Consider the following 13,446-nt stretch of genomic DNA (forward strand, 5'->3'; position numbering starts at 1 on the left):
CTCTCGTCTCCATCTTGGAAAGTTGCTTCTTCCCGCCTTTCAACGCCATTTGTTCCGTCTCTTCCAATTTGACCTGCAGTTCTGTCGCGCGCAGTCAACACACACAAATTTACGCACAGGTGAGGTCGGCCACGCCCGCTTCGCCAGCGCCACCATGTTGTTTTGCTGTTGTTGCTGTTACCTCTGACGTCGCCCTCCATGTTCTTCTTGATTCTCTCCAACATGTTGAAGCTATCCTGCTCCTTCTTCAGCTCCTCCGCTATCATGGCCGCCTGACGCACAGAGGGGTTAGCTAGGAGGTTGGGTTGAGGTCACAGGTCAAAGGTTGGCACTCACATCCGTGATGGCCTTCTTGGCTTTGTCCTCAGCGCTGCGACGCTCCTGCAGCACGTCGTCCACCTCGCCCGCCAGCTGTGACACATCCGCCTCCAGCTTCTTCTTGTGGCTCACCAGCCCCGCATTCTGCAAATGATCCATCAAGTCAGCCAATAAATCAATCAGTCGGTCGGTCGGCAGGCATTAAATAAATCTGTTATGACTCTTAAGTCAATCAATTAGTAAGTCAGTAAATGAATTGTTCATTTAAGGAGTCAGTTAATGAGTCAATCTGTTAATCAATCAATCAGTCAGTCAAGCAATAACTCAATCTATCAGCTAGTCAATAAATCTGTTATGATTCAGCAGTCAATCAATCAATCAATCAATTACTCGGCCAGTCACTCAATTAATCAGTCAGCCAATTCGTCACTCAATCAATTAGTTACTCAATGTGTCAATATATCAGTGATTGAGTCAATCAATCAATCGGTCAGTCAGTCAATCAGCTTGGCAAACAATCTGTCATGATTCAGCAGTCAAGCAATCGGTCAATGGGTCAGTCAGTCAATAAGTTAGTCAATGTGTCAATGTGTTATTAATTAATAAATCGTCAGTCTGTCAATCAATAATCGGTCAATTAGTCAATGCGTCAATCTTTCAGTAAATGAGTCAATCAGCTACTGGTGAAATACATTTTTAACTGCTCAGCAGTTAGTGAATCGTTTGGTCAGTGAGTCGATCAATCAGTCAGTCAATCGTTTGTTCAGTGGGTCAATCAATCAATCTGTCAATCGGTCAGTCAGTCAATTAATCTGTCATGACTAAGCAGTCAATCAATCAGTCAATCGTTTGTTCAGTGAGTCGATCAATCAGTCAGTCAATCGTTCGTTCAGTGGGTCAATCAATCTGTCAATCGGTCAGTCAGTCAATTAATCTGTCATGACTTAGCAGTCAATCAGTCAGTTAATCGGTCAGTGAGTCAATCAATCTGTCAAGACTCAGCAATCAATCAATCAGTCGGTCAGTCAGTCAGCCAATCAATCTGTCATGACTGTCATGACTGTCAATTAATTAATCAATCAATCGGTCAGCCAGTCAGTCAGCCATTGTCAGTCAATCAATAATCGGTGTATCAGTCAATCAATCAGTTAGTCAATCTGTCTGTGAACGAGTCAATCAAATAATCAATAATCCGTCATTCAATCAGCTAATCAATCAATTTGTCATAACTCAGCAGGCAATCAATCAATCAAACAGCCAACCGTTTGTTTAGTCAGACAATCAATCAGTCAGCCAATTAGTCTATCAGTTTGTCAATCGGTCAGTTAGTCAATCAATCTGTAATGACTCAGCAGTCAATCAATCAATTGGCCAGTCATTCAATTATCAGTCAGCCAATCTGTCACTCAACCAATCAGTTACTCGATGTGTCAATATGTCAGTGAATGAGTCAATTAATCAATAGTTCAGTCAGTCAATCAACCTGTCAGTGGCTTAGTCAGTCAATAAGTTAGTCAATGAGTCAGTGTGTTAGTCAATCAATGAATCAATCAATCGGTCATTCAGTCAATCAATCAGTGTCTCAGTCAGCCAAACTGTCAGTCAATCAATAATCGGTCAATGCGGCAATCTTTCAGTAAATGAGTCAATCAATCGGTAAATCAATCAGCTACTGGTAAAGTCTATTTTTAACGACTCAGCAGTCAGTCAATCAATCTGTCAATCGGTCAATCAGTCAATTAATCCGTCATGACTAAGCAGTCAATCAGTCAATCGGTCAGTGAGTCAATCAATCTGTCAAGACTAAGCAGTCAATCAGTCGGTCAGTCTGTCAGTCAATCAATCTGTCATAACCCCATCAGTCAATAAATCAATCATCGGTCGGTCAGTCAGTCAGCCATTGTGTCAGTCAATCAATCGGTATATCAGTCAATCAATCAGTTAGTCAATCTGTCTGTGATCGAGTCAATCAAATAATCAATGATCAGTCAATCAATTAGCTAATCAATCAATTTGTCATGACTCAGCAGTCAATAAATCAATCAACCAACATTTTGTTTAGTCAGTCAATCAATCAGTCAATTAGTAGATCAGTTTGTCAATCGGTCAGTTAGTCAATCAATCTGTGAAGACTCCGCTGTCAATCAATCAGTCAATCAATCAGTCAATCGTTTTCAATCGTCATTCAGTCAGTCAATCAATCGATAGGTCAGTCATTCAATTAGTCAGTCAATGAGTCAACCAATCAAGTCAGTGCAATCATCAATCAATCAATCAGATAACTCAAGTGTCAATCAAAGTCTCAGACATTGATCATCAGCCAATCAATCAATACGTGTTGTGTTGACCTGAGTGCTGAGCAGGTTGGCTCTGTCCACCACCTCCACTAGCTCGTGTTCGGCCATCTTGCGGGCGCGGTCCGTCTGCTCCAGGACGCAGCGTAGCTCCTCCTCCTCGGCAGTCATCAATGTGCAGCGTCGCTCCAACAGGACCACCTGTTCTCTCAGCTGATTGGCCAGCTGGACCCTCTCGTCCAGATCCGCCTTCTGAACTCTGACCTGCAACATGACACCGTCGGCGCTTCGTCCGAATGGCGCCGCCGTCTTTGACGTACCTCAGCCTGCAGCTGTGCGATCATCTTCTGGCTCTCGGCCGCCTGCCTGTTGGCGTGATTGAGATGAACTTCCATCTCGTTCAGCTCAGACTCCATCTTCTTCCTCAGGCGAACCGCCTCGCTGCGGGTGCGGATCTCCGCCTCCAAGCTGGTCTGCATGGTCTCCAGGGAGCGCTGGTGGCTCCGCCTGTTGGACAACAGTTGTACTGATGAACACGCACACACACAAAATCCATCCATCCATCTTTAAAGGCCTACTGAAATGAATTTTTTTTATTTAAACGGGGATAGCAGATCTATTCTATGTGTCATACTTGATCATTTCGCAATATTGCCATATTTTTGCTGAAAGGATTTAGTATAGAACAACGACGATAAAGATTGCAACTTTTGGTATCTGATAAAAAAAAAGGCTTGCCCCTACCGGAAGTAGCGTGACGTAGTCAGTTGAACATATACGCAAAGTTCCCTATTGTTTACAATGATGGCCGCATGAAGTGAGAGAGATTCGGACCGAGAAAGCGACAATTTCCCCATTAATTTGAGCGAGGATGAAAGATTTGTGGATGAGTAAAGTGCAAGTGAAGGACTAGTGGGGAGTTGAAGCTATTCAGATAGGGAAGATGCTGTGAGAGCCGGGGGTGACCTGATATTCAGCTGGGAATGACTACAACAGTAAATAAACACAAGACATATATATACTCTATTAGCCACAACACAACCAGGCTTATATTTAATATGCCACAAATTAATCCTGCATAAAAACACCTGCGTGTTTGTTATGCTAGCTCCTAGCTCCTATGCTAGCTCCTAGCTCCACAGAACACGCCAATACAATTCAAACACCTGATCAACACACACAATCACTCAGCCCAAAAGACCGTTCACCTAACCCAAGGTTCATAAAGCTTATATATTTTTAAAAAGTTACGTACGTGACGCGCACGTACGGTCAAGCTATCAAATGTTTAGCAGCCAAGGCTGCATACTCACGGTACCTGGTATTCAGCTGGGAATGACTAAAACAGTAAATAAACACAAGACATATATTTACTCTATTAGCCACAACACAACCAGGCTTATATTTAATATGCCACAAATTAATCCTGCATAAAAACACCTGCGTGTTTGTTATGCTAGCTCCTAGCTCCTATGCTAGCTCCTAGCTCCATAGAACACGCCAATACAATTCAAACACCTGATCAACACACACAATCACTCAGCCCAAAAGACCGTTCACCTAACCCAAGGTTCATAAAGCTTATATATTTAAAAAAAGTTACGTACATACGCAAAAAGAAGTTGCGCACATACGGTCAAGCGATCAAATGTTTAGAAGCCAAAGCTGCATACTCACAGTAGCACGTCTGCGTCTTTGTCATCCAAATCAAAGTAATCCTGGTAAGAGTCTGTGTTGCCCCGCCGGCTGTGTACTGTTGTTGCTGACTACGTTCGAAAAATACGTCCATTTCGCACCGACAACTTTCTTCTTTGCTTGCTCAGCTTCCTTCTCCATAATGCAATGAACATGATTGCAACAGATTCACGAACACAGATGTCCAGAATACTGTGGAATTATGAAATGAAAACAGAGCTTTTTCGTATTGGCTTCAATGTGGAAGGCATACCCGTGTTCCCCGGGCTACGTCACGCGCATACGTCATCCGCAGAGGCGTTTCGAACTGGAAGTTTAGCGGCAAATTTAAAATGTCACTTTATAAGTTAACCCGGCCGTATTGGCATGTGTTATAATGTTAAGATTTCATCATTGATATATAAACTATCAGACTGCGTGGTCGGTAGTAGTGGGTTTCAGTAGGCCTTTAACCGCTTATCCAGAATTGAGTCGCGAGGACAAGAGCTCCAGCAGAGACCCCCAGACTTGCCTCTCCAGAGCAACATTAGCAACTTCCTTCTGGGGGATCCCGAAGCATTCCCAGGCCAGAGAGGAAATGTAATCCCCCCATTTGGTCCTTGGCCTGCCCCGGGGTCTCTTCCCAGTTGGACGTGCAAAGAGGACCTCCCTAGGGAGACGCTCGTGAGGCATCCGCACTAGATCCCCGAACCACCTAAGCTGGCTCCTTTCCAAGCGAAGGAAAAGTTAAAGTACCAATGATTGTCACACACACTAGGTGTGGTGAAATTTGTCCTCTGCATTTGACCCATCCCCTTGTTCCACCCCCTGGGAGGTGAGGGGAGCAGTGGGCAGCAGCGGTGCCGCACCCGGGAATCATTTTTGGTGAGCAGCGGCTCTACTCCGAGTCTCTCTCTGGTGACTGAACTTCTCACCCTATCTCTAAGGGAGATGCCAGCCACCCTTCTGAGGATACTCATTTCGACCGCTTGTTTCCGCTATCTTATTCTTTCGGTCGTGACTCACACTTCATGACCATAGGTGAGAGTAGGAATGTAGATATCTCTGTAGACCGAGAGCTTTGCCTTCTGGCTCAGCTCTCGTTTAGTCACAACAGTGCGGCAGAGAGACTGCAATACTGCCCCAGCTGCTCCGATTCTCACACACAAAATGACTTTTTGAATATACAGTGTGATAAAAAATTAATACGTGTCATTCAAAATGTAACTTTAAGGTTCAATATTTTATGTGGCTTGATATTTATTTTTATTCCATTCCATTACGTACAGTATGCCTATTATTTTAACATACATAGTTTTCTGTTGCCAAGTTTGCTTGATGTGATGTGACAACCTACCATGATTAGGTTGGTATGGATACGTTTCTTAATTCATTTTATTGGTCCTTATGAATCAGACGTCACCTCCGTGCTGCTTTCCTATTGGTCAAGGGGCGGGACGACCGCAATGCAAATGGCGGTCTCTGAACGTATCATAAGCTGAGGAGGACTTGTATCGATCTTATTAGAAGAAGACCTCGTTTGTAAGAAGTTTTAAAGCTCCGTGAGTTGTTTTAATGATCAACTGGAACAATTATTGTGAACTATTATTGGTGTATTTTGCGTTTGGTTGTTCAGTTTACAGTTGGAATCAGAGCTAACGCTACGCTAACACTCTAGTATAATAAGGGTTGTTGCAATTTTACTAATAATTGTTGTCCTCGCCATTGGGCCGTTGTTTAAATATTTGTTCTGTGTGGATTATTTTGGCTCTGGGTCTTAAAGGGTGAATGTTTTGTTTCTTCTGAAGTGAACGTTCACCTGATGGCCGAACATTGACATGGGCGGTAAATAGAGACAGTAATCCTTGGTGCGTGTACATGGTCTGTACGAAATTCTTTTCATGAATGACAATTGGAAAAATATTGGTTTATATCAATTTCATTTTTAAATATAAAATATTTATAATAGTATTGCTCTCAGGCTATGTCTACACTAAGTCGTTTAACCCCTTAAACAAATAATTATTTAGCCTAAGCCCCGTTTCGGCCACACTAAATCATCGTTTAAGGTTCCCCTCCTTGGATAATTTTTTACACACTGGTAAGTGCGGCGTCTATTTCTTGAATCTCCGGCTCTTAGCTTTGTATGGACTAATTGATCATTTACAAACTGAGTTCGGAGAGGAAGTGACGCCAGAAAGACCGCACCCCTCACAGGAAGTGACGTCAGAAAGAACGCGCCACAGCCAGCTTCATGATAAAGCGGTTTTGTAACTCGGAGCTAACCACTGGAAATAGGAAGGCGAGTCATCCAGACATGCCCGTGTTTCTCCTTCCGTCTGTACAGACACTTGTGGAAATCACACATGAATACCTTAAAAGAAAGCGATTGCAGCTATTTGGGATACAACACTTCTCAGACGGCAAGGGAACTTTCCAATGTCGAGGTCAGCTGTGATTCTACTTACCGAAAAACTTTGTCCATTTGTCGAAGGAGAGACAACGAGAATGCGGGATCCCGTGGATGTGATAAAAAAGGTAGCGTGTGCTTTGTATTACCTGGCCGTCGAGGGAAGACTACGGAAAATGGCGAATGCTTTTGGACTGGCAAAGCAGACTGTATCAGTTATTGTCCGCCATGTATGTCGCAGACTCAGCGTCTAGGTCCAGAGTAATAAGTCACCAAAAAGGAATGGACAATGAAGGTGAAGGCAAAAGAGTGAGGAGTGTCCTGACCAGATATCTAGATCCCTAGATTGATTGATGTAAAATGTTCTCTATCACATTGTTTATGTATCTAAAAAAGATTTGATTAATTTATGATGGCTCATGTGTGATTCGCTACAATAGGGCCCCACAGCACAATGGATTCCAGTTAATTGAAATACCACAACACTGGATGTTGTTCAGATAAGTTAAATTTAAGAACTTGCACACAAAGCAACACTGGATGTGACTATGACGTGCGCATTTTCCGCACATGCGTACTAGGTTGCGTTGTGCCGGCGGATGGAGGGGGGCGGGGGTCTTAACCGGTGGCATTGTTGCGTGTGGACACGCATAAGGTTAGGTGGGATTTACCCTGGATAACCTTATCCGGCTTAGTGTAAACGGGGCCTTAGTCTATTTTGTCTTTAGTATTTCAAAATTAAATTAAAATAAAGTATTTATTTTTGTTTTAAATTCCTTGTCATCAAAAGAAAATTCAACTCCGGCTGTGACATCTTGTGTGTACCTGACATACTTACATTACATTGTAGTATGCTGGGTTTATGCTGTTTTATGTTAGTCTTCATATTCATCAACATCAGTGTTTGCCTTTTAATATTTAATTCTTAAAAGGGAACTGCACTTTTTGGGGGATTTTGCCTATCATTCACAATCCCTACGCAAGACAAGAACACCTATGTTTTTCTTTTTGTTTGCATTCTAAATCGTAAATAAACATTAGCAAAATTCAGCGGTTCTATTCCGCCTATAAAGCACGCTAAACACATCCAAACACCTTCATCAACGTTTCATATACAAATTTAATGTAGTAACAGGCACATTCATAATAATATATTTATGTATTTTTCCCATTTTAAGCACGGCAGCGCTTTAAAAAGCCCTTTTCCACCGCAGGAATTTCCCCAATTACCCATTAATAAAGTTCCCCCTGTGTTTCCACCAAAAACTACCCAAGTACATTTAGTTCTTCCGGAACCATTCGAAGTTCCTCCTAGGTAGGTGGGACTTTTCCAAGCTACCCGTAACCTCACGCTGATTGGTTGAACACAGTTGGGGGCGTTCCGGTTTTCAACCCCCCGACCACCATTTGGATATACGCGGCGATTTATTTATTTCTATTACAACAAACTTGACAATGGAGAGAAAGAAGAATGAAAGAAGCTTTCGAAATTCAGGAACTTTTGTGGGGTATCTGTCTGCTAAAGAACGCTGATCAGTGGAACTATCTTGCAGTGTTTATACTCAGCCGTAATCTTTAAACTCTATCTATGCAGTTGAATGTTGTATATTATGTTCACAAACTTAATTTTGATACGCGAAGTCACGAAAGGTGGACGGACATTTTTAAACGCATTTACGCAGGAGTATGAAGCGGCGACCTCTACAGCTTACTACTCGGATTTCATTTGATAAATGTGGGGGAAAAGGAGGCAACACACGAGTGGAACGAAGGTAAATCACATCAAATATTAACTATTTACTTTATTACATGTTGTAAAAGTATCCAGTGTCCCTTCACTTATGTAGTTATTAGCCTCATCCCGAGTGGACAGAATGCTAATGCTAACAAGCTAACGCTAAAGCCAATGTGTTTGTGTCGTCGCCGAAGGATAAACACTGACATTTATTACTTATATATTGTTATTTACAGCTGAAATGAATCGCCTGACCCTCATGAATTCATCATTTACCGAGAGGACGACTTTCTGACTGTTGGACATTGCAGACATAAGTCTGACTTTTTACGAACAATTCGGTACACTTTATTTTATAAATCATATCGTTTTGTATATGATTGCTTTGTATTTCATTTACTTACTTGTTAGTAAAAGAACTGTAACCTAATATTGTCTGTTTATTTACATGGTATCAGTATAGAAATATAGTGGACCACTCCTCCATACGTCATCAGCCTGATTTGTATAAACTGCCCTCAACTGTGAAATGCGGTGGAAACACAAACCACACACTTCTACAGGAACCTATAGATGCCAGAAACCAAAGGTTCCTGAGCTTTTGGTGGAAAAGGGCCTCATTTCACAGACGTAACAACATTCGCTTTACCCTTCAACAACAACAAACCTACTACTTACGGCATACTTCCTGAAAGACAACAAACACTACTTGGGGACAAAGGATGATGCAGAACCTTATATTTTTTAGTCTGATTATACAGAGGATCAGCAACAAGTTTTACAAGCTGTGTGCTAAAATGATCTAGCTTTAATGAAACACAAAGCGTCATGTAGCAGTATTGCTAAGTGCCAAACAAGATATATAAACTAGGAACATAATAGAATCATCACTTATGGACAATGTCTGCTCTCACTGGGATGCAGACTGATGGGATGTTTATATCTTCCCGTTTAAATGAAGAATTAACCATAATCCTCACAAAGGGTTAAAAACAAATTGCCGCGAACAAGCATCTTCTCGTGTCTTTCTCGCCATCTCCGTGTCTAAGTTGGATGTCAAAGATTACCAACTCCTCGGTTTATGGCCACAACCGTCTACTATCCAGGTGAGAGGCATGATTTATAATCTAAATCATAAATCCTTTAGATTCTAAAATGAATTTATAATTAACTTTCACCATTTTAGAGGGAAAGCAGCAGCTGTAGTCGGACACCGGCTCAATATGTCAATATAGCTGCATAAGCTCGTTAGCGCTCTGTGATCAATGTGCCGCTAAAAATAGATTGTCTGCCTTAGCACTTACAATAACAATATCGGTAATACTTTGTTAATATTCAGGTCACGAGACGTAAATGGAGAATTGTTGGCGATTTTTGGATAGTTATTTAGAGGGCGTAGTGGGCGGAATAGAGTAGCTCCCATTGACTCCACTGTTAGCTGACTTTTGCTAACGTTTATAAGTTGGAATGCATAAAAAAAAGAAAAACCCATGTGTACTTGTTTTACATAGGGATTGTGTTGATAGACACAATTTAAAAAATGGTGCAGTTCCCTTTTAAATTGTTAGTTGGACCCTGGGTGCTCGGTCTTCAAGTAGGTGATGCATAGAAAATGCTACATTTGTCATAATATTGCTAATAAATATGCCAATAGAGCTAAACGAGTGTTAGCCATGCTAGTATGTGTATAATCTTAGCCATGCTATCATAACTATGTACAAATACATCTAATAATAACTAACAAACATTATTGTAGATAAAAAAAATATATGATGAAAATGTCTAAATTGATGTATGACAATTGCTTCATAAAAACATAAGTGTTTCTGAAAACAGGAGTGGAATATTTTAGAAGCTCAGTCAACCTGAGGTTGTCAATCTCTTCATCTTTTTCTGCGATCCTGCGGTCAATAAACGTCCTGGTCTGCTGAAGTTCCATCTGAACCCTGAGGGTCTTGCTCTCCTCGCTCTCCAGAGTTCCCTGGAGGAGGAGGAGGATGAGTGAGGATTGTCTTGGTGAGACGTTTCATCAGGGTGCTAGGCATCCTCTTACCTCTGCTTCCTCCAAAGCAGCTTTAATGTCGCTTTTCTCCACGTCTAGGACCTTCTTCATCCTCTCCAGCTCATAGATGGTCTTCCCACCCCGACTGATCTGCTCTGTCAGGTCCAAAATCTCACCTGGAGCCAAACATGTGCAAGTTATGAGTAGCTAGTGTTGTCTTAATCCCTCAACACACTTTTAGCTTGTTATCATAGCGCTGGCTAATGAAGTTGGACACTTTGTTTTCCTGCTGATGAGCATGATACCTTGAAGGTTCTTGTTTTCCCGTTTGATTGTCTCCAAATGGTCCAGAGCTTCTTCGTAAATGGTCTTCAGCTTGAAAAGTTCTGTGCTCAGATTGCGGGATTCCTTCTGGGAGACCTCAAGGTCCGACTGACTTTCCTCGAACTTCAGCTTCCACTCGCTCAATATCTGCACGGAGACCACAAACACACTTCAAAATGGAAGACATCAACTTCATTAGCAGCAAGAAAAGCAGAATATGGGATTTGAAAAGTAAAAGGTGGGGCTAAATCAGCAAGCTAAGCGCAACCTAGTTTTTCTCTGGTTTTGTGGCATCCCACATTCCTGACTGACCTTATCGAGGTTGCGTTGCTTCTTGTCGAGAACCAAAACTGAGGCGTTGGAGCGGTCTAGCTCTACCACCAAATCCTCAATCTCCATCTGCAGACGCTGTTTGGTTTTCTCTAGTGAGGAACTTTTGGCCTGAGACGCTTCAGCAACTTCCTGTGCAGCCTGAAGTTTGACAACTAACTTCCTCCTGCAGAAAACACATTGTCATGTACCCATATATGACTTTCAAGACTGCTTCTCATCAGTGTTCAAACATTGTCTCGTTTGAGGGTTTTACTTTGCATCTTCCAGTTCTTCGATCCGCAGCACAGACTCTGTCTCGTACTTTGTCCTCCACTGAGCCAGCTGACTGTTGGTGTTGGACAGGGTCCTCTGCAATTCAGCCTTGGACTCTTGTTCCGCTTCAAGCTGATCTCTCAGCAGAACGCATTCATGGCGGGACGCCTGCACCGTCTGCACCAGCGACACCCTGGTCTGAAAGAGATGTAACAACAACCTTCAAGTTCTTGTCTAAACAGTTTCCTTCGATTCTCTCCTTCTGTGTTTTGTCATACATACAACAACATAACTTTATTTGGGAGATTCTAAAACATTCTAGAAGGTTCTAAGCTTACTTTGCTCTCCTCCTCCAGCTGTTTCTTCAGGCCTTCCATATTCTGACAGAGTCCAGCTTTAGAACGCTGGAGCTGATTGTTCAGCACTTCCCGCTCCTCCATACGACGGCTGTACTCTGCTGCAGTTCAACAGAAAACTGTTAAAGCTGAAGACCTCCAACTCAAACATTGTTTCCCTTGTTTTGGAGCCAATAACATTTTGCTCCCTTGGATCCAAAAGGAATACACAATGAATGGATCCAGGAGGTCCATTGGGGGAAACTTCAGCAAAACATGACCAGAATCCTAAATCCCAAACCTACCAGCCTCAGCGACAGTTCGTGCCTTCTGAGCGGACATTTCAGTGAGTTGCCTCTGCAGATTGTCCGCCCTGACGCGACTCTCGTTAAGCTGGTCCTCGTAGACTCTGCAAGTCTTCTCCACAACACCCTGTTCACGCGCAACAGTACACGTGCACCAGCACAGACATCAATGGTAAATTATGCTCATTTTATTGAAGGTCAGTCTGCTAGCAGGTGAGTTAGTAAAATATGTTGTGTAGGCCATGTTGTCACCTTGGCCCTAGTAATCTGTTCGAGGTTGGCGGCAAGGTCGTCAGCCTCCAGTCTAAGCTCCGCCTTCTCCTTCTCCAGCTTCTGTTTGGCTCTCTGCAGCCCATCATTCTGCTCACTTAGCTCCACAACCATGTCGGTGTGCTTCTTCCTCAGCGTGGCAGCCAGTGTCTCATGTTGAAGCCCCACTTTTTCCAGCTCCTGCCGCAACTTTAGGAAGTCTGCCTCCCGCTTCCTGTTTTGGTATGGTGACATTAGAGGTAGGGAGGCTGGGTGAATGAGGTTCTGTGTTTCTAGTCTTTTATAAAAGGTCTGGACTCACCTGTTGAGTGCAATCTGAGCAGCAGAAGCACCTCCCGCTTCCTCCAGCTTCTCACCAAGCTCCTCTAGCTCCCGAGCAATGTCGTTCCTCTGACGCTCCGCCTTGAAGCGCCATACCCGTTCTGCCTCCAGCGCCTCCTCCAGCTCCTCAATACGAGTCTGCGGGAACAATCTGAGCTTTAGATCACGCCATTTGCGGGATTCTGAATCATGTGACTGACATTTGACCGACCTGAAGCTCTTTGATTGTCTTCTGCAGCTGAGCAACCAAGGTCTGCTCGTCCTCTATTTTGGACTGAAGCTGACCCAATTCAAAGTCTTTTCTTCACACACACAATAAAAAGCATCGCCGCTAGTAAATCTTTTGACACGTTGTGAAAAGAAGTAACTTCAGACGATTCCTGTAAGTTTTAGATATTTCCTACTTGTTCATTCTCTCCTCCAGCTCCTTCTTCTGGTCCTCCAGGCCCCTCACAGAGTCCATAGACAGCTTCAAATCCCCCTCCAATTTCCGTTTGTTTCTTTCCAGCTCGGTGTGTGCCTTCTTCTGCTGCTCCAAGGAACCCTCCATCTAGAGGACAACAACTTTGAGCCAAATCAAAGCCGAATGGTGGGAAGACAAGCGCTCCACCATTGTTTAGGTCTTACGCTGTCTACATGCTGCTCCAGGCGACTCTTGGCTTTGGTCAGCATGTTGACCTTGTCTTCTTGAGCTTGGCGGTCATTTAGAGCCTGCTCGTGAGCTTCCTGCAGGGCAACTTTCTCCCTAGTCAGAGATGCGATGTTCTCATCCAGGACGCACATCTCATGAGAAAGATTCTTCACCTGCTCTGACACATCACAGTAGGTCAGAAAACGTATAAACAAGGGAAACGAGTGGCCCTGCCTCGACCC

General features: G+C 43.2%; 1 protein-coding gene across 1 annotated transcript in view; it reads right to left on the minus strand.

The window, feature by feature from the left end:
- LOC133653426 (myosin-7B-like) overlaps positions 1-13,446 on the minus strand; it is a 33,692-nt gene that overhangs the window by 2,140 nt on the left and 18,106 nt on the right. The window contains exons 25-41 of the mRNA XM_062052668.1: positions 13,201-13,377; positions 12,978-13,123; positions 12,785-12,875; positions 12,554-12,711; positions 12,235-12,466; positions 11,983-12,109; positions 11,681-11,799; positions 11,344-11,540; positions 11,070-11,253; positions 10,739-10,904; positions 10,485-10,609; positions 10,297-10,412; positions 2,933-3,119; positions 2,667-2,876; positions 337-462; positions 182-272; positions 2-81 (exon numbers count right to left, since the gene is read on the minus strand). Of these exons, the coding sequence (XP_061908652.1) occupies positions 2-81; positions 182-272; positions 337-462; positions 2,667-2,876; positions 2,933-3,119; positions 10,297-10,412; positions 10,485-10,609; positions 10,739-10,904; positions 11,070-11,253; positions 11,344-11,540; positions 11,681-11,799; positions 11,983-12,109; positions 12,235-12,466; positions 12,554-12,711; positions 12,785-12,875; positions 12,978-13,123; positions 13,201-13,377 (2,532 nt within the window). The remainder of the gene's footprint in view (position 1; positions 82-181; positions 273-336; positions 463-2,666; positions 2,877-2,932; positions 3,120-10,296; positions 10,413-10,484; positions 10,610-10,738; positions 10,905-11,069; positions 11,254-11,343; positions 11,541-11,680; positions 11,800-11,982; positions 12,110-12,234; positions 12,467-12,553; positions 12,712-12,784; positions 12,876-12,977; positions 13,124-13,200; positions 13,378-13,446) is intronic.

The sequence above is a fragment of the Entelurus aequoreus genome, linkage group LG07, assembly GCF_033978785.1.
Source record: "Entelurus aequoreus isolate RoL-2023_Sb linkage group LG07, RoL_Eaeq_v1.1, whole genome shotgun sequence".
NCBI lineage: Eukaryota > Metazoa > Chordata > Actinopteri > Syngnathiformes > Syngnathidae > Entelurus > Entelurus aequoreus.